This window comes from Cucurbita pepo, chromosome LG02 (genome assembly GCF_002806865.2).
Source record: "Cucurbita pepo subsp. pepo cultivar mu-cu-16 chromosome LG02, ASM280686v2, whole genome shotgun sequence".
NCBI lineage: Eukaryota > Viridiplantae > Streptophyta > Magnoliopsida > Cucurbitales > Cucurbitaceae > Cucurbita > Cucurbita pepo.
Window position 1 is genome coordinate 10,994,504 of NC_036639.1, and position 27,086 is coordinate 11,021,589.

At 37.6% G+C, this 27,086-nt stretch overlaps 5 protein-coding genes across 8 annotated transcripts; 1 reads left to right on the forward strand and 4 right to left on the reverse strand.

Annotated features, from left to right (window-relative positions):
- Positions 1-1,534: 1,534 nt before the first annotated feature.
- Positions 1,535-5,510, reverse strand: LOC111787435 (methylsterol monooxygenase 2-2-like). Its single transcript, XM_023667393.1, has 7 exons — positions 5,249-5,510; positions 4,586-4,723; positions 2,634-2,779; positions 2,424-2,543; positions 2,117-2,329; positions 1,958-2,038; positions 1,535-1,809 (listed from the first exon to the last, which is right to left on the reverse strand). The coding sequence occupies exons 1-7, from the start codon at positions 5,279-5,281 to the stop codon at positions 1,749-1,751; spliced, it is 792 nt and encodes a 263-aa protein (XP_023523161.1). The 5' UTR covers positions 5,282-5,510; the 3' UTR covers positions 1,535-1,748.
- Positions 5,511-6,944: 1,434 nt separating this feature from the next.
- Positions 6,945-9,633, reverse strand: LOC111787414 (tropinone reductase homolog At5g06060-like). Its single transcript, XM_023667375.1, has 5 exons — positions 9,231-9,633; positions 8,927-9,134; positions 7,568-7,784; positions 7,371-7,477; positions 6,945-7,274 (listed from the first exon to the last, which is right to left on the reverse strand). The coding sequence occupies exons 1-5, from the start codon at positions 9,518-9,520 to the stop codon at positions 7,092-7,094; spliced, it is 1,005 nt and encodes a 334-aa protein (XP_023523143.1). The 5' UTR covers positions 9,521-9,633; the 3' UTR covers positions 6,945-7,091.
- Positions 9,634-10,682: 1,049 nt separating this feature from the next.
- On the reverse strand, positions 10,683-18,013 carry LOC111786788 (serine/arginine repetitive matrix protein 1-like). 3 transcript variants are annotated; one of them, XM_023667014.1, is made up of 12 exons: positions 17,665-18,013; positions 17,162-17,251; positions 16,861-16,983; positions 16,236-16,273; positions 16,009-16,138; positions 15,830-15,916; positions 15,565-15,692; positions 13,339-14,376; positions 12,048-12,227; positions 11,813-11,899; positions 11,635-11,724; positions 10,683-11,467 (listed from the first exon to the last, which is right to left on the reverse strand). In XM_023667014.1, the coding sequence occupies exons 1-12, from the start codon at positions 17,683-17,685 to the stop codon at positions 10,888-10,890; spliced, it is 2,592 nt and encodes an 863-aa protein (XP_023522782.1). In that variant the 5' UTR covers positions 17,686-18,013; the 3' UTR covers positions 10,683-10,887. The 3 variants fall into 3 exon arrangements, with proteins under 3 accessions (XP_023522782.1, XP_023522796.1, XP_023522790.1); XM_023667028.1 differs by having other exon boundaries at positions 16,009-16,114; positions 16,212-16,273; XM_023667022.1 differs by having other exon boundaries at positions 16,009-16,067; positions 16,165-16,273.
- Positions 18,014-19,264: 1,251 nt separating this feature from the next.
- LOC111787024 (D-xylose-proton symporter-like 3, chloroplastic) lies at positions 19,265-23,905 on the forward strand. 2 transcript variants are annotated; one of them, XM_023667199.1, is made up of 15 exons: positions 19,265-19,562; positions 19,641-19,744; positions 20,543-20,621; positions 20,736-20,795; positions 20,882-20,948; positions 21,032-21,156; positions 21,251-21,352; positions 21,451-21,828; positions 21,930-21,977; positions 22,070-22,132; positions 22,240-22,320; positions 22,429-22,527; positions 23,239-23,376; positions 23,466-23,607; positions 23,686-23,905. In XM_023667199.1, exons 1-14 carry the CDS (start codon positions 19,356-19,358, stop codon positions 23,598-23,600), a joined length of 1,686 nt encoding a protein of 561 aa, XP_023522967.1. In that variant the 5' UTR covers positions 19,265-19,355; the 3' UTR covers positions 23,601-23,607; positions 23,686-23,905. The 2 variants fall into 2 exon arrangements, with proteins under 2 accessions (XP_023522967.1, XP_023522971.1); XM_023667203.1 differs by having other exon boundaries at positions 23,697-23,905.
- Positions 23,906-24,101: 196 nt separating this feature from the next.
- On the reverse strand, positions 24,102-26,177 carry LOC111788463 (nucleolar and coiled-body phosphoprotein 1). The gene is made up of 4 exons (XM_023668797.1): positions 26,148-26,177; positions 25,747-26,029; positions 24,539-25,681; positions 24,102-24,298 (listed from the first exon to the last, which is right to left on the reverse strand). Exons 1-4 carry the CDS (start codon positions 26,175-26,177, stop codon positions 24,255-24,257), a joined length of 1,500 nt encoding a protein of 499 aa, XP_023524565.1. The 3' UTR covers positions 24,102-24,254.
- Between the last annotated feature and the right edge of the window lie 909 nt (positions 26,178-27,086).

Below are 27,086 nucleotides of genomic sequence, written 5' to 3' on the forward strand. Positions count from 1 at the left end.
CCTCTCTTCGCAGTGGAAGGAAAACGGGCCGATGCCTCTTCGATCCCATATGGCTCAGTGGCTTAACTGGACTATCAATTTTTTTACATTTAAAACGAATATTATTTTGTTTATTATAATTTTTTAATCAATATTGTGAAAGTGCGTTTATATATTTAAAATTTAAAAAATAGAAAACAAATCATCAAATTATTTCGTCGGTTTTAGATGACCCAATCCAATTATTCGGATTATAATTTTAAATCAAGTCTAAATTATTATAAAATTTGAATTATATTTCCTAACACCCTTAAAATCCAATTATTCGTTTAACCTTATTATTAGACATAGGGTTTGATTTTAGGTTCAGATCATCGATCTCATTTGAGTTTTATCTAAGAGTTTTGGATAATCTAGCTTCACTCTTTATTATTTCGTATCATCATTTTAAAATCATACATTACATGTAAGTTAGGCGCAACCTCATAATCATTCCAATTGGTAGTACATATACATGTATATTCAATTGAGACAACTCACTATTAGAGATTAGTTAAAAACTCTCTAGTAGCTCTCGTATCATATAATCATTCTAATCAAGAGGGAGTGACACTTGTGCTTGCCACTTTTGTCAATTGAGACAAGTTCACTATTGAACAGTTGGAGACCACCTAACCATCTCCACATAACAATCTAATGATACTGCATATCATAGTGTCTAGGGCTCAACCCAATATCTACCAACTCATATGATATAAATGTGGACCATCTCAGATAAGAGAATTTGTAGTACCTATAATAGTCCCCACATTATATAATCATTGGGGAGTGGCCCTTGGCCTACTACTAAGAAACTAAGCGAACTATTATAAAACGAAGACAAGTTCACTGCTAGATTGATGAACCCAAGCAACCCTCACTTAGTAACTTGATAATGGAGGCTCATAAATATTATAATAAATTGCATAACTAAACTATTAATCGAGCTTTAAATTTACAAAGTACTCTTCAACCAATCATATTTGAGCATTTTTACAAGTTTTCATTCCCACTTAACATGCTTTAATTGTTAATAAATTAAGTTCATTCAATTCAATCACCTATATTGAAAAGGACACTATCCTAGATGTCTCGAGGATTAATATTTTGGTTCACACTTTGAAAGTGTCCAATATCTATAATTGTATCACTATTTTATTTTAGTTTTTGTATTTTAAAAGCATCCAAATTTAGTCCCTACACTTTCAAAAAAAAAAAATATATATATATATATATATATATATATTTTTTGCTTGAAACTAAAACCATGGTGGCAAACGCAGCAGAAGCCAAAGCTTCATACTCTCGTTGCTCGAAACCATGGCAATGAAGGCAGTAGAAGCCGAGGCTTTGATCGACGTGGAGTGGTGGCTCGAAATAGGGGAGGATGATGGTGAGGAAAGGTGACCATTGACAAGGGTCGAGCCGAGCGAGCTAAAATTAAAATAGTTGGAAAGTATAAGGATTAAAAATAAAACCTAATCAAAATACAAGAAAGAAAAAAAAAAAATATATATATTCTTAAATTTTGAAGGATGATTAAGGTTCCATAGCTCTTCATTACTCAAGAATACTCAAATTTAAACAACAAAAAAAAAAAGACATAAAACACATCATGGCACACAAGAAAGGGTGATATGAACTAAACCTTTTCAAATGTGCCTATTCATCAGAAACCTATCTCGAATGTACCCGACTCGACTCGACCCGACGACTTTTTCCTCAGCTCATCAACTTTCTGCCTTTTTTATAGCTTCCAAATTTCTAAAACCCTTGTCCGTTCCAAATATCCTGCAAAACGAAACGTCTTTGTCAATAATCGTTTTCGATATCTATTGAAGTAAATGAGTGTTCCACAAAGCTGGTTTTAATGCTATGAAGTTCAAACCAATAATGTAAACAAAACAAATGGTTGGACCCTTCTTGGACCAGAACTCACCAGTCCATGTAAGTGAATGTCGACGAGTAGTTGCCAGATTTTGTGAAAAGCAGACGGTGATGATAATCATGGAAGTAAGCACTGTGGAGCACGAGCAAAGAAGCTGATTTCAGGAACAACAGACATAGTACAACGTATTCTTATTAAAACATGACTCACCCCCCATATAAAGGTATGAAGTTTGAAGGGCTCCACGGAAAATGATAGCCACAATGAGCCTCGACTGTCTCGAGCACTCTAAGAACCATCCATAGCCACAGAGTCATTAGATGGGGGCCGGTAAGAGCAGGACCGACAATGGTAGCAAATCCAAGGAACAGGATCTCAGCAGGGTGAGCATATTCTGATGTTAGTCCAAAAGGGGTAGCATATCTGCACTTGATAAGCAACTTAGAACAGCCTAGGACAATTTTATCATGGGAAAACACAGAATAATCATTCATTTTCGTTTATAAATCTCACTTACTCGTGATGAACGCTGTGCACATTCTGGTACAGCCATTTGGTGTGCAAAATTCTATGCCCCCAGTAGAAAACAAAATCCTCCACGATAAAGTAAAATATTATCTGGCCGAAAACTACTTTCCTACATTAAATGAAACCGGAACTAACTTAAATCCTATCAAAGGTAATGCTATGATCCAAGATAAGAAAACAATAAAGAACCAGAAGATACCAGGATGGCAATGGAAGAGTGCTTCTCATTCCCATAAGCTTGAAGACAGGATAAGAAACAATCATAACTGGCAGATTTACACCAAAATGATACAGCAATAGACGTGAAATACATTTTCCTTGTGCAGCAGAACTATTAGTCTTTGCCTGCAGAAAGCAGAAAAGACTTATATCACAACTAAAAATAATTCATCCAAAATTAAGAGTGAGTTAAAACTACATTTCTTCTTATAATCAATGGCCTAACAGAACGCAGTAGCGAGGGGCAACGTTCCCTAGGGAAGGATGGCACGATTTTACCAATCTGGGGATTCTGATTTTTTTACTTGTTACCTTTTTTCATTCTTTCTTCAATGTTGAGAAGAAAAAAGAATAGTAATGGAATTGGAATTCTCTTATCTCATTCCGACGGATATCATCTCAAAAGTCTCCATGACTTAATTGAACTGTAATTATTGAGCTGGAAAACTCAGTTGATAGGTACTTTGTCTGCATCCTTAAGTATCAGCAGTATCGTCTATAAGGCAATCAATGAGAAACAGTTCTTTCCTTTTTCATCTCTTTTTTTTTTTTTTTTCATAGTTCAACATACGCATAGGAAGTTGATGGAAGCTGAATTATTGTCCTTGGCTGCAAAGGAGGAACAAAGCTGAAAGCAGCAATGTAAGAGTAGATAGATAGAAGAAGGTGCTTTAACACCAGATTCTTTCATTGGTTATGGCTGCAAAGGAAAGGAAGAACACCATAGTTGAGATTCTCTCCATTGTTGGTAGACGAGTGCTTAACGAGGATGACATAGTTCCGGAATTCTTGGCTTTTTACAAAGCTTTACACACAAAAAAGTGTAAACTGGAGACTTTTCCCACTATCATAAATTGGAGTCCGATTGATGTCATTTTGGCTACTGATTTAGAAGCTCCTTTCACCGAACTTGAAGTATACAAGGGAGTACAGCTTCTTGGAACAGACAAATCATCTGGCCTAGATGGTACTGCTACCGAATTCTTTAAAAAAATGTTGGAACATTCTAAGAATTGATATTATGAGATTGTTCCAATATTTTTTCCATAATGGAACCATAAACACAAATCTCAATGAAATTTACATTTGCCTCATCCCAAAGAAGCTTGAAGCCTGAACAGTGGCTGATTACCAACCAATTAGTCTCGCCACCTGCCCGTGCAAGATTGTTGTGCGTGTTTTTTCCGAGTGGCTATCTTGCTCAACAGAGGATTCATGGATTTGGCTTCCTAATCTGAGTGGCTCACTTTCCACAAAATTGCTTTCACCCAACATGTTTGACCAAAACTACCCTTTTCGAAACACGAAAGCTCTGCTTAGAAGAACATTTCTAGGGCATCTTTTTTTTTTCTTTTGTGGGGTGGGGGAGGGGAATCTAACAGTCTTTACAAACAAGGAGGCCCCCTTCAATTTTTTTTTTTTTGACTTGGTTATTTATCATGTTAATCGATTGGGAAAGCCTTTTGTAACCATGGATATTATCCTTTTTGTAAATTTCATATATAAATGAAATTGTTCATTATCAAAAAGCGGGAAAGAAAAAAATTAATCATTGTTTCCTGTAATCTTCTCCATTGGAGATCAAAGGATAAGGATAATTAAAATTAGAACTAGTCAAAGTGCTGCATTTTCGTCTTAAAAGTAAGGTTGACATTAAAGCCTAGACCAATAATTTTTTTAATCTCACAATTAATCAAGATCAAGAAATCAACCCATCCTACATTTTTAATTGGATGAGAATGAATGAAGAAATACTAAGTTGTTCCATATCAAACCTGTAACTTCGAATCTTTCCAGAAAAAGTGCTGCTAACTGCTAATTTAGTTCATAACCCATACATGAATCACTAACGAAGGTAAATCTAATTCAAGTATGAAATATTGACTAAATATGCATTGGTTATGAAATTTGTGGTGAAGTAAAAAAGCAAACCTGGATCTTGTACTTGCTCAGCCATCCTGCTTTTTCGAGAAAAATAAAGGGAAGCCCAGATAAGAAGAAAACGCTTTCATGGATTATGAAGCTTCCAAAACAAGCGAGTTGAAAATCACTAAAATTCGTAATCAAATACTGCACCATAGAGCAAAAAAAACCCATCAAAGAAGCACCAAATACAAAAAGAAACACAGTTTAATTCTACAAATAAGAACCATAGTGGAATTCTACACTCAAGCAAGTCAATGTTTTCAATTAAAGGAAACACTCATTCGAACGCAACCCAAATTCAATCCTCCAATTGGAAAACAAACAAAAAATCTTTAAAAAAAAGGCACGCATAACCTCATCATATTACATCAAACGTGCAAATCATTAGCTCTCAACATTAAGATCCTATTTCAAATCAACTATAGAAGATGAAATTCAACCTAAAATTACATCAAAAACCGCAATGTCACTCTCACGTCAACAATCGATTAACAAATAAGAGAGGGAAATTCAAGGACAACACTCCCACATCAAAACCTACTCGAAAACGAACGTAAGAAATTAAAATAAAAAAAACTACTCGCAGAAGTTTAGAATCTAATCGGTGCTTGAAAATGAAGATCAAATCTAGGGCGGAAAGAACAAGATTATGAAGAGAAAAAGCAGTACCTGCCAGGCAGATTCAAGAAGAGCAGCAGCCATGAAAGACGGGAAGAAATAAGCAGGGAATGGGAATCAGAATGGAGCAGGAGAGAGCAGGGCAGTGCAGAAGAAGACGATGCGGCCACCGAGACAGACTGGAAGAACAAAGGAATCTATGGGTTTTTGGTTTGCGTTTTTATATGAATCTCTAATCTGTATCTCTTTCTCTCTCCGTCCACTGATTTGCCTTTTTCTGCCATTTCCAGCCGGACCTGTCTTTCTCTCTCTTACTCTTCGTTTTTCTCTCTCTTCCATTTCCAATCAATTTAATTTTGATTATTAATAAAAATTGTAATTATATCAATTAAATTACTCCATTTTGTTAATAAATTATAAATACTTAAATCTACAAATATTTGTAAAAATTGATAAATAAACAAAATTGATTCAGTTATAACTGTTTATTGATTTTGTGATAGAATTATAAATTTAAAATAATATTTTTCAAAAGAAATCAAGATATATAATTTTTATTAATATAGTTTTTTTTTTTTTTTTTCAATCACATCCCAACAACCCGACAATCTGGATTAACTCAACCTATAGGTGTGGGTTGAGTTGGATTAGTTTTTCGAGTTAGTTTGGATTCATTTTTCTGAACTCGAGCTGACTCGATTTGGTTTCGAGTTCATAGGATAAAATCCTCGAGTTGACCCGAACCAAATAACAATATATAAAATAAACTAAGAGGAATATATTAATGAAAAATTTGCGAGAGTGGCACTTTGTTCTACATTAAACACTCTCTAACTGGATTATCTCTCACTTATAATATTTTTTGTTTTGTCATATATAATATTTTCGTATAGAACTATGTTAATATCTTACCATTTTCGCTCGTTGTTCTTAATTGAAAATAATTATAAATGGATTTGTGTTTGTTTGTAAACTTTTATTAATTTTTATCTAAAACTTTTTTTAAAAAATAATTTTTTTTAACAACCGGAACCCCATTTTCTCTCGTTGTTCTCGATTGAAAATAATTATAAATTGATTTGTATTTGTTTGTAAAGTTTTAATTATCTTTTATCAAACTTTTTTTTAAACCCGAACTGATTTGGGTTTGTTTGTAAAGTTTTAATTATCTTTTATCTAATAATTTTCTTTAACAACTGGAATCCAAAAAAAAACAAAAAATAATTTTTTTTTTTTTTTTAACAACCCCAACCCAAACAACTCAAAAATAAACAACTAAAAAATAGAAGTTTGGGTTGAGTTGTGAAAATTTTTTGGTTGGGTTACCAATCTAACCAACCAGAACTTTTTGGTTTGGTCAAAAAAAATCTTTTTGGTTGAGTCAAAAAAAGCCAAAATCCCTCAACCCAACACCCCTAACCAGAAGTTCCTTCGATTTCATGTCAATTGGCAACGGTTTATCATATAATTCCTAAAAAATGTAGACCCACGGTTTATCATATAATTCCTAAAAAATGTAGACCCACGATTGTTCTGACACACCCCTTAAGAACCTGACCATACACCCAAATAGGATAAACAATGGATCCACCGCTGAACTGGATGAGCCACAAACTTTTTTAAATTAATTTGTTTTAAAAAAAAAATATATTGGTTATCTAAAATTACTTCAGATATACAAGAAAATTATATCGGGCTACATTTTTGTTTACGTTATTAGTTTCACACTATAAGATATACAAGAAAATTATAAAACGTATCTTGAATGAATATATACCGATAGATATTACAATCGTTCGGGCGAGCTTTATTCAATAATTTGGACACTTAAACAAACAAATGATCACTAGAATAGTATATAGAAAAACATTCAATATCTCTGTTCCTTCTAATGTTAACTTGGATCAAAGCCATTAACAGACATCCCTCCATCGACACCAATGATTTGGCCAGTAATATAAGATGAAGCAGGTAGGCAAAGGAATGCAACCAGAGACGATACCTCACTTGGTTCTCCGAGTCGTCGAAGTGGAGTTCGAGAATATACCTCTTCGACATATGCTTTGTTACTCAACACCTAGCAGATAAGATATATATAGCACGAGTAAAGCGAGACAAATATCACGAGTGATTATTCATGAGTTCAGACAAAATGGGGTTATTCGAGATTTACTTGTTCTACCATTGACGTTTTGATGTACCACGGGGCAACCGCGTTGCTCCTTATGTTGTCGTTTGCCCATTCACAAGCTAAATATTTTGTGAGTTGATTGATAGCTCCTGGAAAGAGTCATTACAAAGTTCAGGAAACTAATGTTTGCATCCATAAAACTTGGAAAGCATAGGTAACATTGATCACTGATCGATCACCTTTTGTTGCTCCTTGAACAGACATGGACTTCAGAGAGACAAAGCTCGACACGGAGGACATGAACACGATGCTCCCCTCGCCCGAGGCTTTTAGAAAAGGATGAGCGAGTTGAGATAAATGGAAGACAGATTCGACGTTCGTTTTCATAAGGAAAGAAAATTCTTCATCTGTGAACTCTGTTGTTGGCTTTCGTATATTTCTACCCACATTGTTTACCTACAAGATTGATGATCGTAGAAATGGTGTTCATGGTCTGTAAGGATTGAAAGAATCATGTTTTTTTTTTGTTCTTGGATTTAGAATTTGCCCATTTGATGCTGGAAGATGGGTTCATAGAAAAACCTCTCAAATTCATTTCATCATCAAGATATCCAACAATTTTAAACGTACGAATTAGGCATGCCTCCTACTAGCTACAAGCTTCCTCCTAGGCCTTTGAGGGTGAGTAACTAACCTAAAGGAATTTAGAAACACATTTAGAATCCGGCTCAAAGGATAGCTCAAAATGTCCAAAGGTTCGTGTGTGGGTTTCCAAAGCTTGTCTATGGAATTTGGCCTTTGGTAATTGCTCGTCTTCAAGGAGGAAGTCCTCCGGTGAGATCCCACATCGATTGGGGTAGGAGAACGAAACCTTCTTTGTAAGAGTGTGGAAACCTCTCCCAAGTAGACGTGTTTTAAAAATCTTGAGAGGAAGCCCGAAAGGGAAAAGCCAAAAGAGGACAATATCTAATAGCGGTGGACTTGGACGGTTACAAATGGTATCAGAGCTAGACCCTAGACAATGTGTCAGCGAGGAGGTTGAGTCTCGAAGGGGGGTGGATACAAGATAGTGTACCAGCAAAAGACGCTGGCCCGAAGTGGGTGGATTGTGGGGTCACACATCGATTGGAGAAGGGAACGAGTGCCAGTGAGGAAACTAGACCCCAAAGGAGGTGGATTGTGAGATCCCACATCAGTTGGGGAGGAGAACGAAACATTCTTTATAAGGGTGTGGAAACCTCTCCCTAGCAAAAACGTTTTAAAAACCTTGAGGGGAAGCCTAAAGATGACAATATTTGCTAGTAGTGGGATTGGGCCGTTACACCTCCAATACATGGAAGCGTCTTTTAGCCTATGTTGAATAGAAGCTTTCTTCATCCTATGATTTGCACTTCCTTGAGCCAAACACTCATGGTTCTACACATGTTAGCTAAGGCTTCATGTAGCTTCCTAGACTTAGTTCTTGGCATTGACTCATGTGAGTTTTGATATCACTTTTACAACCATTGAAAGCACAAGAGAGAACAGGAAAGTAACCCAACAAAGTAAAATGCATCTTAATCTAAAGCTAAGCAAAGCACAAGAAAGGTGCACCTTACAAGAATGTTGAGTTTCCCATCAAAAGTATCAGCCACAGTCTTCATTAGCTCCTCTCTCTGAGCTCGAACAGACACATCACAAACTGATCCAGAAACCTCGAACTCCAAATCCTTCCAATCCCTCAAACACTGTTTCAGCTCATTCTCATTCCGAGAACAAGTATGCACTCTCGCACCAAAACCCACTAATTCCTCCACAATCGCACGCCTAAACCAAAAACCATTTCCAAATTCTCAAAAACAGCGGAACAAAACCCAACAATCTAAAACGATAATTTATATGTCTACATAGATATAAAATTACCCGATTCCGCGAGTGCCGCCGGTAACGAGTGCCGTCGTTCCGTGAAGAGACCACCGATGGTCGCCTGGTGTGCTGCCATTTTTGGTTTTGAAGTCGGATTCAGCTTGATTTCTAATGGATTTGAGGCGTTTAACGAGTTTGTGAGTTGAATTTGATGTGGGAAGCCAAAAAGGTTTGAAGGAGCGGGAAATGGAAGATAAAGAAAATGTTGAAAGATGGGGCTGTGAGGGATTGAAGGTAGAAGAAGAGAGTGAATCGAAGGGTGAAGGAGAAACAAGAGCCAAGAACATTGTTCTTGGGGATGGCCTCAACAGATTGCAGGCTTCGCCAGTCTGCGATTCGAGTTTCAACAACACCTTCGAAAATTGCAAAATTAATCCAAATCGTGTTTTATTTTCAAAAGTGATCCACTTTTTTTAAATGCCCTTTTTGACCTTTTTAAAGCTACTTCTATGTATGTGAAATCTCTCAAATACCCCTCGTCCCTCCATCTTCCACCGTGTTTCTTGCGCCCTTATCGATCATTTAGTTGACGAGGCTTTTGCTTTTGTTCGGTATATAATGACGAAAGCTAACTTTGGTTGGTTAATTCGATCAGTTCATAGATGGTCGGCAGTATGATGTGGTCTTAATGATGATCCTGCATGTATTTCGCGTGTATCCTACTGGTGGATTTAAAAAAACCTCGTGAATTGACTCGGGTTACAGGTGTGGTTCTGGCTGTATTAACCTCATCCTTTAGTGTGCGCCCTTATCAATCATTTAGTTATTCATTCATGCGCCCTTATCGATCATTCAGCTGACCGTTACTGAGGCTTTTGCTTTTGTTCAATATATAATAACGGAAGCTAACTTTGGTTGGTTAATCCGATCGGTTCATAGATGGTCGGCAAGTATGATGTAGTCTTAATGATGATCCTGTACGTATTTCGCGTGTATCTTACTGGTGGATTTAAAAAAAACCTCGTGAATTGACCTAAGTTACAGGTGTGATTCTGGCTGTATTAACCTCATCCTTTAGTGTGCGCCCTTATCAATCATTTAGTTATTCATTCATGTCAGGTTTGAAACCATTCTTAGTATCTGCATATGTTTGTAAACAATTCTAATTGACCGTGTAATTTCAATTAAGTAAATCATTCTAATTTTTCGTGTAATTTCTAAAATTTATTTTAAAGTAACCCAAGAATAAAATTTGTGACAAACTTTGGTTAAATTATTTCAAAAAATAAACACATTACTTATTAGTAAATATAAGTATTAGAAGTCACTCAAGTATCTAATTAAACAAATAACAATAATGTCAACCACCTTAATCAATCAATCACCAATTTGAACATAGTTCAACAAAATAAAACATACTTCCACACATTAAACGTTTTTAAAACGGTCGAATGCAATTTGAAAAGTCATGTATCGGACCATCTAAAAGAAGCCTAAAACAAGCTCAAGAAAGGCAAGAGGGTAATTGTCTTTCCATCATATGGAAACTTAATTAGAGTTGTGTTCAAAGGAACATTCAAGAAATCACCATTTGTGAATTCAGCCGCATGGCTTAAAGGGAAGTTACAGATGACAATGTACCTCTTATGTGAAAAGATGTGCTTCATAATACAGACTATTCTGAAATTTGAAAAAGATACTTACTTGATACAGACTATTCAGGGCCTCTTCCTTTCCTCGCGTTGAACGATTCCAGTGCCTTCTTCCTCAACTCGATCTCTAGTCTTTTGTGCTCGGCCTCATCTGCGCCATTACGCTTATAAGACTCATCCTTTGCATCTTGACCATCATCTGAGTCATCGTCACTAAGGTCCTTAGCTTTTGTCTTCTCTGCACGCCGCTCTTCCTTTTTCCGCCTACGCTCTTCACGCTTTTGGCGCTTCTTCTCCTTCCGCAACCTCCTCTCCTCCTTCTTCCTCCTCCTGGCTTCCTTCCTCTCCAATTCAGTATCATAGCTGTCTTCGGAGTCTGAAGAAGTGTCGTGTCTGTCTGATCTTCTGTGTCTTTTCTTCTCCTTACTTCCAGTTTTACGCTTATAGCCTTCCTCCAAATCAGAATCTGAAGCCTCGTCCCGGTTATTATGATCAACTTTTTCAACTGTCAAATGCTCAGTTTCCTTCGTCTTACTTGGGAGCGAATGGCTCTTTTCATCCTGTTTCATACCTTCTTTGTGTGATGACGAAGATTTTTGTACATCGGGGCTTGCAGGCGCCTCCTTTCGAGAATGCTTACTACTGCAAAAATAAACATGAAACACAAACACGAGCGCAAATCTGTGACTTCACATATAAATGATTAAACTATCAGAATATATTTGTCCAAGAGATGGGAGAATGAGGTCTTTAGTTCCTGATATTTCTTTCTAAATTCCAAAGCATCAGGTGCAAGTTCATAAACTAACCTTCCAGGTGAGAGAACTTTGGCATCCACAGGAGAATTTTTCGTCTTACCGACAATGGAAGAATTCAGGGACTTTCTATTCCCACTCTCCCTACAAGGAATATAATAAAAAATAACAATCCAAAAAATGAAACCCACAAGAACAAATGAATAGTTCATTGGCTCATAATTGAACTCACCTAGCGTAGGTGACCTCGTCTTCCCTTGTCCTTGTTGAATGGCTGTCATGACGATACTGCTTTGCCCGTGAACGTGGTGAACTTAACCTGCCATGATGAGAACATTGTTCGTTTACCCTTACAAAACTGAGGACTGGCCTCCCAAAGATGCAACAATCATATAAACTAAAAAAGCTCGAAAAGTTAATGAAATAGAAAAACACGAAGCGTTATAATAAATCAGAAAAATGATCACCTCCTATCATCGCTAGCACTCCTCGTAACTGGTGGAGAATCTGTTAGTGCTGGAGACTTCTCCAAAGACGATGGTGAAGCCAATGTTCTGGTATTGGAATTGTTCCCTTCCCTAGAATTCCTTTCTGGCGACCTCAATGACCTAGAAGGTTGTTGGGATGCTGGGGATGTCTGAACATTTCTGTATCACAGTTTTAAGATGTGATCAAAACCATGAAGAAACCTTAATCATCTGAACAGCGTCAAGATAAATGAAGATTAATGTGCATATTAATCCCACAAGACAATCATATCTCACAATGCAACTGAAAACTCCAGGATATGTTCTCGAAAAAAATGTGCACGGAGAGAAATGGAAAGGATACAAAAAAAGGCTACACAACTGACGGCTCAATAGGAGTCAAAACGAGCAAACCTAAGCATACACAAAACAACTTCCATCCAAAAGAATAAGATATAAAGGATTATTACAGAAAAACAAAAGTACAAAGAGGGGCCATTAAGCTCTCCTAATTTTCTCAAATGCTCCAAAGAATGTCAAAAGAACTCGAATGTCAAAGAATCTAACCCTTATCGCAAAGCGAACAAAAACCATCATCAAATAGCATCATATGAGCCAAACAGATAATTAAAGACTCCAATTAACTCCAAATAAGAATCCAAAAGGAAACTCAAATTCACATTTCCAAAGAATCTGATCCAAATCTTTAAACGCTCCCCAGCAAATAAAAAAAATGTATGCATCCTCAACGACAGGGACTAACAACAAGGAAAAGTGCCTCTCAGGACCAGTGTTATTTAGTGACCGCTACAGCTTGCCTTCAGGAATTTGGGTTTTAATTGGCTGTGCAGGGACCACTATAGTTTGTATTTATGACCTCAAGGACAACTACAGGTTTCGTCCATGATTATCTGGCTAAACCTCTGATGGGTGAATAGAGAAATCAAATTGATACATCTTTCATTAAGCTATGCATATCAGAAATCTGATTGAAAGCCTAATTTTGTTTAGGTGCTTCATTATGACATTGATTTGAAGGTTCTCGACATAAAATATCCACACAAAAAATCAGCTACATCCAGTAGATTTATTTTTCTGTAGTGGCTAGTACCCTTGCCATCTAGCAATTTTTAACAACAATTTACAAAAATAGATTGCATAAGATATAATTCCTAGCGCCCGAAATCCAAATTGATTGTGTCTACTTATTTCAGACAATCATCAAACACACATGCAAGTAGGTAGAAACTATTACACAAGATGCAAGCTTAACACAGAAGAGAAGAATTACCTGCCGGGAGATTGAGAGAGAGACCTCCTCTGATGTGCAGATTTTCTTTTGACAGGCGAAAGGTTTCCCTGCTCCTCCAATGAACTCCGATCATATGGTGAAATGGATCTACGTCGAGATGGACTTGATCTCTTGAGGCGTGCTGGAGATGACCTTAGTGGTGATGGAGGTGATTTGCTCAATGGGGTTGATGGAGATCTATGTTCCAGAGGTGAGGGTGTTCTGTGATGATCAAGTGGTGATGACCTATCCAATTTCCGTACTGGTGAGGAGGAAGTTGACAAACGCCGTCGTACTGGAGAGCGAGACTTGTGGCGTCTAACAGGTGAGCGTGATCTGCCATAGCGTGCCGGAGATGGTGATCTTCGACGATGTGATGGAGATGGTGATCTACGACGACGTGCAAAAGCAGGTGACTTGCGGCGGTGTGGAGATGGTGATCTATGATGCCGTGGTGGGGATGGTGACCTTCGACGTCGTACTGGAGATGGTGACCTTCGACGCCGTATAGGAGATGGCGACCTGCGACGCCGTATAGGAGATGGTGACCTACGACGTCGCCCTGGTGATGGCGATCTACGACGTCGTCCAGGTGACGGAGACCTACGGCGCCACTCTGGTGATGGTGATCTACGACGCCATTTAGGTGACGGTGATCTACGACGTCGAATACCTGAAGGTGAACGACGACGTCTTATAGGTGATAGTGACCTACGTTGGCCTACGGGTGACGGTGATCTCTTATGCTTATCAACTGATGGTGACCTTCGGCGGGTAGGTGATGATGATCGACGTTGTACAGGTGGAGGTGATCGATATGGTGATTTACGAGGAGGAGATGGTGAGCTATGTTGAGAAGGAGAACGAGATTTACGAAGTGAAGTAGATCTAGATCTCCTTGAATATGGTGTTCTACGTCGGGGAGAGAATGAATCACGACGATCCCTTCGATGTGGACTCGCAGACAATCTTGCTCGTGAAAAAGAGCTCCGTCGTCGTTGAGGTGATCGAGATATGCTTCTTGACTTGTGTCTATCACTAAAAAAAAAGTATGACAAAAACATTAGTACAAAAAAGGAGATTCCAAAAACCGCCATAGTAGTCTCACATACTTTCTATCAAAAAAAAAAAACATTTTTATTGTAGTAACACAAATAGACACGTGCATCTCTAAAACTTAGAAGTAACAAGAAAATAAGATATGCAACTGTTTAACTAATATAAATATATTAATTACATTGGATCCCTATTATCATATTAAAATAGACAGCGTACTTAAAGTAACTTCTAGAACTACTACTAAAACCGGCTGGCTTAAAGACCTTGTAGGTGAGCCTTTGCAAAAGACCCATGTGCCACATATTTGTGACTTGTGAAATATGATAAGAAATTCCAAGAGGGCAGCATGCATCAATTTGGAAAATAATCCAGGAGTAAAGGAGATTGAAGAGCTAAATGACACCAACAGACTCTGTTACAATATATTATTAGCTTTATTAATACTCAATTCAGTATATGTTGGTTAGAAGAAGTTATGCATTTTCTTATATATAGAAAATTTCTTGGTCACTTGTAGTTGAAGCTTATTTATGCTTAGCAATACCGTTATAAATATCAGACATGCATGAGTATATCATTCTCAAAGACTTCTAGTCAAGAATCCGGTTGAACNACTTTCTTATATACAGAAAATTTCTTGGTCACTTGTAGTTGAAGCTTATTTATGCTTAGCAATACCGTTATAAATATCAGACATGCATGAGTATATCATTCTCAAAGACTTCTAGTCAAGAATCCGGTTGAACATTACAGTGCACTTTCAAGAAGACAGAATGCATGACTTCTTAGCACAAGCAAACCAAAGTGATGGTGTAGCATCCAGTGGCAGAATTGTTATCAATCATACTCAAAACTCCCACCACTACACTCCATGACATTGTCCAAGTAAAAATCTTAAGTCATTCGCATATTCTCTTCAAGCAATGACATTAGACTTGATAAGAAAGAAGGTAAACTTCGATATAATTTTAAAGGTACAAAAATGAATCATCACACTAAAGTTGAAAATCNGACATTGTCCAAGTAAAAATCTTAAGTCATTCGCATATTCTCTTCAAGCAATGACATAGACTTGATAAGAAAGAAGGTAAACTTCGATATAATTTTAAAGGTACAAAAATGAATCATCACACTAAAGTTGAAAATCAGTTTATTGAAATTCGTTACCTGCTTCTTCCCCTAAAACCATTTCTCTTTTCAGCCCCTTCCTCTTCCTCTGAATGATTTCTCATAGCCCTTGAGCGCACATTCTTTGAGGTAGGCTCCAAAGCGGCCACCTTTTCAGCCCCATCATCCTACAGTAGTTTGAGGTAAAGGACATGAACCCAAATAATTGCAGAAGCTAGCTGAATGCCAGAGGAAATACAAAGAAAAGTTATGACCAACAACCAATTTGAATAAATAGTAACTCCAACATGAATAAACTAATTACCATCTTCTTCAATCTCTGCTCCTCAATTTCTCGATTTTCCTTCTCTCTCTTTTTCTGAATTTCATTTGCAAGAAAATCTGACTCTGCCTGTAATAATCAAAGAGAACAAGTCAGTAGAAAGACACCAAGTAATCTAAGTAACTACCACTAGTACAATAAATCTTGACCAAATCCAGAACCTTCTTCTTTCTAATTTCTTCTTCTTTGGCATCCAAAAATTGTTGAGGGACACCACTGGCATTTTTCTGGGCACTAAGGAGTAGTGTCCAAAGCTCTTTCATAAATTTCACGGTATTCTTTTCCATGAACCCAGTGAGTTGTATTTGAACTTCCNGAATTTTTCTGGGCACTAAGGAGTAGTGTCCAAAGCTCTTTCATAAATTTCACAGTATTCTTTTCCATGAACCCAGTGAGTTGTATTTGAACTTCCTTCCCATTTACTTCCTGCACCAAAGCAGTTATAATTGATGCATATTGAACAGTATGTTGCCCAAGTGCAAATAGAATATCTATTTTTATAACTGTGACTTGAGCATAGTATGGCTTGAGCATAGCAACCAATTAGTTGCCACAAAAAGGAACGACNAGAGTATGTTGCCCAAGTGCAAATAGAATATCTATTTTTATAACTGTGACAGCCTCAATTCATCTGCCTTTTGCCACAAGCGTAGTATGACTTGAGCATAGCAACCAATTAGTTGCCACAAAAAGGAACGACCATGTATCACATAATGCAATTATAATAAGAAAATCTGAGAGGCAAATCCGAACTTAGTGGATAAAATACCTATTAGCATCTCAAAGGTTGATAGATAGAGAGAGAGAGAGAGAGAGAGAGAGAGAAGTGTAGAGTAAAATATTGAGGTAGCAGAAAATTGCCTGAATTCTATTNATTGGATAAAATACCTATTACCATCTCAAAGGTTGATAGATAGATGGAGAGAGGGAGAAGGAGAGAGAGAGAAGTGTAGAGTAAAATATTGAGGTAGCAGAAAATTGCCTGAATTCTATTGTACAAATATTTTGACTACCTTGACATCCAAAAGGCCGTATATGAAGTTAATAAGAACTTCATCTTCAAACCCAAGGAGCTCAGTCACCCTCGTAGCAATCCACGGCTTGATAACATCCATCTTCACCTTTGTCATATCCACCTGAGAAACATCACTCGTGCGTAAGATTTACTGATTAACCCTTAAAATAATTAGATATTCATAACAGCACGGTTAAACACTTAGCACAATTGCAATTACCAAATCGTAAACAAACATCTGTGACTATTGAACGAACACCATATAATAGTAATTTGAAGAGGGAAAAAAAAAAACAAACCAACTGTTCTAGTTCAACCGGGAACTTCTGTGTCTTCAGCAGCTTTGCTTGCTTGTTCGAAAAACGAGTGTCTTGGTCCGCAGACGTACCCTAGTCAATGATAATGAAACAAAGAGAAAAACCTATGAAAACCTCAAGAAAATACTGGAGGTATGAATGCAAGGAGATGAACACCATAAACATACGGGATAAATCCACAAACATAAATCATTTCTGAAAATTTTGTTCTGATCTAACAAGAAAAACAACAATTCTTCTAGCTAAAACACCCAAAAATATTTATAAACAAAAAACAAGATGGGAAGTCCTCTGGCTTATGAAGAACTCGTCCAATCAAAACCTAAAGCCTCGACATTTTCCAAACAACAGAAAGTGAAGAACAGAACTAAATCCCAGATAATCGCCCAACCAAATGTTAAGGCTTAGCTTCAGAAACACGCCGATTCGTTTCGAGATAAATAAATAAGCTGAAAACTGAGTTGTAAGTTTGTTTAGATCATTACCCGGAAAAAGCCGCCCGACATTTTCTAGGGCTTGTGGTGGGAACCAAGGTGGGTTTGATGAGACGGTGAGCGAGTGAGTGGAGAAGGAATTAGGGTTAGTTGGAGTACATCTGCAAGTGATGATTGGTAGCGATGGGTTGGGGAGAAGCTGCGGGAGAAATGAAGCTCCGAACACTCCCCGACAGTGGCAGCTAAGGCGAGAGCGTGGGAACGACTCAGAGACCAGACGAATTGGACTGAACACGCCCTCGATTAAGCTGCAAAGACGATTCGAATGACGGATTGAGCCATCAGAAATTCGTACTCTTTTATCCTCCTCCTCATTCAACCTCGTTGAATTAGGGCTAAATTATTTGTAAATAAATATCCAACTCTTGTTTTATACAATTCATTGCTTAAATTATTTAACTCCAAAAAAAAAAAATAATAATAATANTAATTTTCAATTTTTTTAAAATTTAAAAACTTACTCCACACTCCACGTAATTAAATTTCAACCTTTAAACTAAGTTGGATGTACATGGTTTACTGGTAATGATTATATTAATGGACTTAGGTACACCGCGCAACTCCTATAATTAATTAATGAAATTTAATTTAAAAAATGAAAATATCGAATTAAAAAAACTTTTGTTGAGTACATACATCACCTCTCTCCGCTACTTCTTTTCAGTAATTTCTCATTTCTTACGTTTTTACTATGGTTCTGTCTTCTCAGTAATTTCTCATTTCTTACATTTTACTATTATTTCTTAAATATCTGCTTAATTCCTCTTTGGAGTGTAGTCTTGGGTCCCTTTCCCAACTATTTTGGATCATTTCATTTTGACATTTTTAGGAGCATTCGCAGCTAGTTTGTTGTAAGTTATTTTCAAGCGAAAAGTATAATTAGTTGGCACCGTTTGATGAATTGAATCATATATTATCTCTTAACTTCATATCGTGGGTCGTAGGTTAATGTTGAGAAGTACTACATATCTAAATTTTGCTCGGACCGTAAAGCAGAGTTTAAGGCCATGAAATGTTTTACGAAAGGATATGTCAAACCATGATTGTTTGTATATACATTTTTCGACCCCAGCAGTAAAGATACTTATTGAGTATTTCTAAACTACTCAAACCACGTACTACTTTTATTTTTTATTTTTTATTTTTAAGTAAATGTAATGCACCCTTGTACGAACGACGACATCACAGTCATCATCATGGGACCAAAGCTAGGACAAATGCATTCATTGTTTCCATAACCCTTAGTTAAATCACAACAAATACTTTATTTATCTTTGTTTATTTAAATTCGTGTTATTTATTTTTCGCCATATTATTTGAACGACTTTATAATAAATGTGTAAGTTTATTGCTCCGAAATATTGTAAATAAAAATTTTTGCTTAAAAGTTTAAATTATTTTTGAATTACTTTTTAANGGTCCGAAATATTGTAAATAAAAATTTTTTGCTTAAAAGTTTAAATTATTTTTGAATTACTTTTTAAAATTAGAAAATATATTTTTAAATATAACATAAATATCAACGGTATTTTTATTAATTTACATGACAAGTCAAAGGAAAATAAATACGAACGAAAGGAGGCCACGAGATTCTCAACACATGATAGATAACATACAATGGATTGCACCAGCATGACAATGCCCAAATTCATCACTCTCTCTCCGATCGTTCCGCCATTGCCATGGATTGCTGTGCGCCAATTCGACCTCTCTTCACCCATAAGCTTTCTCTTTCAAAAACATGTAAACCCCAAGTGATTGGTTCAAGCGTTGTCTTCTCCTCTACTCGCACTACCCCACTGCTAGTTTCATCATTCAGTGGCAAATTAGAGCGTCTGTTCCATAAACCAATCTCTTCCTCCGGTTGCAAACTTCGGCTCATCGCCAAGGTCCATAAGTTTCGGGATTCCATTTTAATTTGGTTTGCTAATTGGGGTTTTTTGCTTTAACTCTTATCTGGTCTGTAGGTTGGTGATCGGGCTGATTATTCGTCTGGGGAGGAAGAAACCAATTCGCTTGGTTCTGAAGTAGACAGTGAAGAAGAGTTTTCTTGGTCTTCTGTCATTTTGCCGTACGTTTCCATTACTTTTGTGCTCATTGCTGATTTCTTCTTGTACTATTTGTTGAGTAAAATTCTGGGTTTATGTGGGTAGCTCTTTATTGAATTAAGAACCGTCTCAATTCGTCAATTGGGTCTGGTTTTAGCTAGTTTGCATTTTCATACTTTTGGGTTTTTTGGATTGGCGAGTTGCTGTTGAGGATTGTTGAGGATTGTTGGGAGGGAGTCCCATGTTGGCTAATTTAGAGAATGATGATGAGTTTATTAGTAAGGAATACATCTCCATTGGTGGTATGAGGCATTTTGGGGAAGCCCAAAGCAAAACCATGAGAGCTTATTCTCAAAATGGACAATATCATACCATTGTGGAGGGTCCGTGATTCCTAACATGGTATCAGAGCTATGTCTTTAACTTAGCCATGTTAATAGAATCCTCAAATGTCGAACAAAGAAGTTGTGAGCCTCGAAGGTGTATTCAAAAGTGACTCAAGTGTCGAACAAAGGGTGTACTTTGTTCGAGTACTCTAGAGAAAGAGTCGAGTCTCGATTAAGGGGGAGGCTGTTTGAGGGCTCCATAGGCCTCTGGGAGATTCTATAGTGTACTTTTTTCGAGGGGAGGAGTCCCACATTAGCTAGTTTAGAGAATGATCATGGGTTTTTAAGTAAGAAATACATCTCCATTGGTATGAGGTCTTTTGGAGAAGCCCAAAACAAAGCCATGAGAGCTTATTCTCAAAGTGGACAATATCATACCATTGTGGAGGTTTAATGATTCCTAACAGTTTCCTCGTCGAATTTCTGTATTATTAGGTTCGTGTTCCCTGCCATAGGAGGTTTGTTGTTTGGATATGACATTGGTGCCACCTCTGGAGCTACCCTTTCATTGCAGGTTGAACTACATTTTTCTGATATAATCTGATTTCCCCTGAAAAAAACTTTCTCTAGCTGAGAAGTCACCATTTACTGTTGATGAGTTTTTGTGTTTTTTACTTGAAAATGTCAGTCTCCTGAGCTTAGTGGCACCAGTTGGTTTAACATCTCTGCCGTTCAACTTGGTCTGGTGGTGAGTTTCTTATATAGGACTTACAATTGCATACTGTGATGCAAATATCTCTCAAACTTTCCCGTCTTGTATTCTCTTGAATTAAGGTTAGTGGCTCTTTGTATGGAGCTCTTCTTGGTTCCCTCCTCGTGTACCCGATTGCAGATTTTCTCGGTACGTGCTCGGTGTGTTCAATTTAAACTCAAGCTCGAAGCTTCTTATGAAATTGACTGTTTTTCTTTATCTCGGTTGTAAAGGACGGAGGAGGGAACTAATTATAGCAGCTGTTCTATATGCACTTGGTAGCCTGACCACTGCTTGTTGCCCTGATCTGGGCATTCTTCTGGCGGGAAGGCTTCTCTATGGCCTTGGCATTGGTCTGGTAATGTTATTGCTTTACTCCCCATATAAGTCCTGTAAATTGCAAGAGCATTCTGACATTATAAACTAGCGTTGGTACATTTTCACTTTAACAGGCCATGCATGGGGCTCCTCTTTATATAGCTGAAACATGTCCATCTCGGATTCGTGGAACCTTAATATCTTTAAAGGAGCTGTTTATAGTACTAGGAATCTTGGTACTGCTCATAAACCTTTCCATGTTGTTTAAGTTACTTCCGTTTCGAGAATCCATTTCGATTATGAGCTAATTTTCCAATCCATTGCTATTCCTCAGATGGGGTATTTAGTTGGAAGCCTTCAGATTAATACAATCGGAGGATGGCGATACATGTATGGATTTAGTGCACCGGTTGCTTTATTGATGGGATTAGGAATGTCGATTCTCCCTCCATCGCCTCGTTGGTTACTTCTCAGGGCCGTTCAAGGTAAAGCGCCTTCACAGGATTCTAAAGAACAAGCGATTGTAGCCTTGAGTAAACTCAGAGGACGACCTCCTGGTGATAAACTATCTGAGAAACAAATAGAAGAAACATTTCTCTCCCTGAAATCTGCCTATTCAGAGCAGGAATCTGAAGGGAGTATTTGGGAGGTCTTTCAAGGCCCGAGTTTGAAAGCCTTCATAATTGGTGGCGGTTTGGTTCTCTTTCAGCAGGTTTTTCGTCATCTCTAAAATTTGATTTTGAGAATAACATTTTAGCATAAAGTGCAAATAATTCAAGAACTCCAGAAACTATATCATCTATGATGTGACAGATAACTGGACAGCCGAGCGTTCTATATTACGCCGGTCCCATTCTTCAGGTTTTGACCTTCCCTTTGTTACATTATAACCCAGAAGGCAGTTTTTCTTCTCTTTGATAAATCATAATGTCTGTACACCATTATGATTCAAGAATGCAGGATTTGCTGCTGCCTCTGATGCTACTAGAGTCTCAGTTGTTATTGGGGTATTTAAGGTGCATGAGATAATTTTAAAAGATATGCAATCTAATCTGGAAGAGATTGTTTCTGTCGTCCTATAATAACCGTTCTTATCATTTTCTTTCGATCGCTCTTCGTTCAGTTGCTTATGACATGGGTAGCTGTTCTAAAAGTTGATGATCTTGGAAGAAGGCCCTTGCTCATTGGAGGTGTTAGTGGCATTGTAAGCACTATAACCATATCCATAACTTGCCGGCACCTCCAATAACCTTGTAATCTTTGAGGAATTGTTTGCTGGGGGGTTCTGATTCTGCCGTCTTTATTACTGCAGGCGGTTTCCTTGCTTCTTCTTTCAGCTTACTACAAATTTCTTGATGGGTTCCCCATTGTTGCTGTTGGTGCCCTGCTTTTGTATGTTGGTTGTTACCAGGTATACTTTTCTCTTTGCTTCTTTAGCCTTGAGGCCTTTGTTGATCGGTCTCTTTTGTTAAGGATATTTAGTCCTGAATTATAGTTTATCGTGTATATCATATTTGATCTTTTATTATATGCAAATATCTAGATATTTGCCTTTCATTACGGCTTAACATAGGTATCTTTTATATTGCTCTTTCCGTTTATTACTCTTTCCATATCCTTGTAATTTATTTGATTATAAATATAGAACTTTCACACCATTTAGGTGTGGTAATTTTAGCAAATATTCTCATGGTATCAGAGTTCTTTCGGTTTAGCAACCCTGATCCTTTATTTTCAATGGCTTATGAATCCTCTACTCATCTTCTTCTCCACTACCACTGCTAGCTTTGATGTCGTAGGGGCAGTCCCCATGGCTCCCGCAGGCGGAACCGATTGATTACTCTTCGGCTCCACCCTTCGCCATACTCTGTACATACAACCTCACCTTTTCCAACACAATCGGTTTACCCTTAGCCAACGTAGTCTCTTTCATTTTCTTCCCAATCGGCCCTTCATCCTTTGTTGATCAATCTCTCTACCACAGATGTACACTTTTATATAATAATCACTCTTCTGAATTATAAACAAACTCAAAATGAAACTGGAACACTTGCCATCCTTTGCTTTACTGGTTTTTTTTGTCAGCAAAGGATGTGAAAAACTTACTGAAATGCCATTGCAGATATCCTTTGGACCAATTAGTTGGCTTATGGTGTCCGAAATATTTCCACTTCGAACTAGAGGGAAAGGAATCAGTCTTGCAGTTCTTACCAATTTCGGTTCGAATGCCATCGTCACATTTGCATTTTCACCCCTAAAGGTTGTTGTTCCTTTGAATGCTTGGTTTTTTACTGGTCTCCACTATTTCTGGAGTCATTGACATCAAATGCTTAAATTGCTGTTTTGCAGGAATTGCTTGGAGCGGATAACCTTTTCCTTCTTTTCGGTGCTATTGCATTGCTTTCACTTCTTTTTGTAGCTCTTCAAGTTCCAGAGACCAAAGGTCTAAGTTTGGAAGAAATCGAATCCAAAATCTTGAAGTGATAAACACGTAATGATCAAATTCGCTTTCCTGTGATTTCAATAATAAACGTATGTTTGCAGCAGTTGAATTACCTAACATTTGCAGAGCTACTGCAGCATATTTCTCACTTGGAGATGCTGACACGACGGGTCGTTGCTGTCATTGAAGAGAGTTTGTCGATCTATTCAATATGCAAATAAATAATGTGGCTTAGGAACAACAGTGTCGAATCGAATAGTTGATACTCATGGGTTTCTCCCTTCTTGAAATGTGCAAATCTAAATGTTCTTACCATTATGATTGAAATCTACAGCTTTGTTTTGTATATTATTATATTGTCAATGTTTCAGGAACCGTTCCAATGGCTCGAGAACGAGAACTAAATTCAGGAACTGCATATTGAACGGTTCGAGAATTTGACTGGGAACTATGAAGTCATAAGAAACAAACATTTGTTATTAAGGGTTCAAAGTAAACCCATCAGAGTACAAAATTCTGAACATAAAAGGAAAACTAAGATTAGAACACAAGCAGCCCTTGCATTCTTCACATCAATCTGCAATAACAATACTGCAGAAATATTTTATTGGTACAATACAACTTAGTTGTAAATTGCTTAATGTTTGTTGTTTGCGTGTGTGTCTATGAACTTCTGATATCATTGAATATGTCTGTTAATTGGCTTGGAGAATTCTTTCTAGGTCTTCTTCCTCAGCCACTGCATCAGAAAGAAATATTGCTTTATTCTGTTATATTATCTGTAACGACCTAAGCCCACCGCTAGCAGATATTGTCCTTTTTAGGTTTTCTCTTTCGAGCTTGCCCTCAAAATTTTTAGAACGCGTCTGCTAGAGAGAGGTTTCCACACTCTTATAAAGGGTGTTTCGTTCTCCTCTCCAACCGATGTGGGATCTCACATTATCTGTAAAAGTAGAAATCTGAAGGTGTAGTAACTCACCCATGTGGGTAGTGGTAAAGATAGGAGCGCTAGATGAATGTTTTGAACCTAAATGTGTAATCATTGGTTGTGGTGTTGCCTCTGGTAATGAAGGTTTTGCAGCCAAGCGTGTAGCCAGGAGTGCCTGTGGTGATTCCTTGGCCTGTGATGAAGGTTTTGCAGGCAAATGTAGTGCTAGTATTGCTTGAGGTGCCTCCTTAGCCGGTAATGAAGGTTTTGTGACAAAACGTGCAACCACGGGCTCTGGTGTCTTCTTGGTTCGTAACGATTGTTTTGCAGCTGCTGGTTGTGGTGTTGTTTCAGCCCGCAATGAAGATGTTGCAACCACTGGCTTTGGTGAGTTCTCAGCCAATGGTAAAGATTTTGCAGGCAATTGTGAAGCCACTGGTTGTGGTGCCGTTTCAATCCGTGGCAAAGATTTTTCAGCCAAATGTGTAGCCACCGGCTGTGGTGCCTCATCAGCCTGTAACATGGAACTTACAGCCTCCCTCATCTTCTCCACAACACCTACATCTCCAGGCAGTTTCCCTGGACTCAGCGCATCGAACAACACCTCAGAAAGCGCTCTCTCGTCTTCACCTGGCTCGAACTTCTGCATCAGGTACTCCTTTACTGAATCTCCTTTGTCCCATATCTGCTCAGTTCCTTTACCAAGTCTTGATGCTTGCTGATCCATTGGGGAAGAGCTCCTCTTCTGCGTTGCTGGGGAAAAAGCGTCTTTTGGAGTAGCCGGTGAAGAATTGGCCAATGGGTTCAACGGAGCGGAGAACGTGAGGCTTTGGATCTTTGAAGCAAGAGCATGAGTAGCATCAGTAACAGTGGAATAAACAGGTGCCAACTTCTCAGTTACAGCTTCTGTCAATGTCTTGCTTGGACTTGAAGGTTTAGCAGCCTCCATTTCTTGTATTCTCTTAATGGTAGTATTCGCAGCTGCAGTTTCGGTTCCTGTTTTGATATTCCCAAGAGACGACTCGACGATCATTTCAGACGACATTTCCGACGAGGTGAAAGGTTTTTCATCTTGTCCTGATGCAAGATTTATGTTGTTTGCTAACACATGATTCTCAGCAATCACAGGATTGGCTCGTGGATGCTGCCTGGCATTCTCTTTGCAGCCCTCTGGTGCTAGCTCTGATTCATACACTGCAAATGAAACAAGTTCATATTTTAGAATAGGATTTGAAAGATATGAACAGAAACAACCTTACTTGGGGCTCCTAAATATTCAGCATCAACATGGTCCTCCTCTTCCTCTTCATTTTCATCCAAATTATACCCCCACGACGGCGTAGCATTCTCGTCTTCGCCGTGCTTCTTCTTGTGGCTTAGAGTGTATCTAAGTTTCTTTGCTTTTTCTTTCACTTTCGCAAAAACTGATTTCTTTTGATGGTGATCGATATCCTCTTCAGGGTCACGGTCCTTTCCTGTCACGGGTGGAGAATGTGCGGGCGACCATTTGGAAGAAGAATCCCCCTCTACGTATGGAAATGCCTAAACTCGGTTAGTTTTCAATGGATTTGTTTAATAAACGAAAGACACTTCTCCGCCTATCTGTGTGGTTTGCTTAACACAAATTACAAAGGAGCAAGAAACGTGAATTTACCTATACCTCGAAGTTGTCCCGTGGATGGGTTGGCATTGACACTATATACATGCATTATGACGACGTTGTTAGCTCTCGATTTGTTTCGGTTTTGGTTAATTGTGTGTGAAAGAGAGGTGCATTTGAAGGGAAGGGGTTAAACAAGAGCCACAAGAAGCTGAATCAATGGTATACTAAATATATTTGTGGGCAAAGTTTGTTGAAGAGGGAAGATCCAACAGAGTTTTCATTAAGGCCTTTCTTTCTCCTTTACATAAGCCTACTTCTTAGCAATTGACCAACAACCCACACAAATCAACTTCATGTCCTCCAAATCTCCTCTCCCTCTCTCTCTCTCTCTCATGTTATGTTCTATCGTAAAAGGTCACGATGCAGACAATGATCGTATTTGACTGCTATACATTGCTAACCCCTTAGAAAAGGGAATAATTGAAAATCTCGAGTAACAAATCAAGTCGCCAAACTGATGATAAACCCCGTAAGTGAAATGGGTCATTTGGAAAGTACGTCAATTCCCAATCTCTAGTAAAACCCAAAAGAGGGGTCCATTTATAATCTTCCGTCTAAGTTAGAAGGAACTCGAACTCGAATACACAAATACATAAATATACATTGTCCAATGTTCGTATCTAACTTAACATGGTATATTTGAAAAAAAAATAAATAACCAAAATTATTGTTTTAAAAAAAAAATTGTAGATTAAAATAGATATTTTAAATAAGTTAAAATATTTATTATTTGTACTTTATTTCCATGAGTGAAATTTTGTTGCTATATTTTTATATATCAATAAATTTTATTTTATTTTAGTAAATATTGATATTGAAAATGGTAATAAAAATATAAAATATTTGAAAAATTAAATTAAATTAGAAAAATGAGGGGTAGAAAAGTCCATTAATTATTATTATTATTATTATTATTTTTTTTTGTAAAGTTTCTTT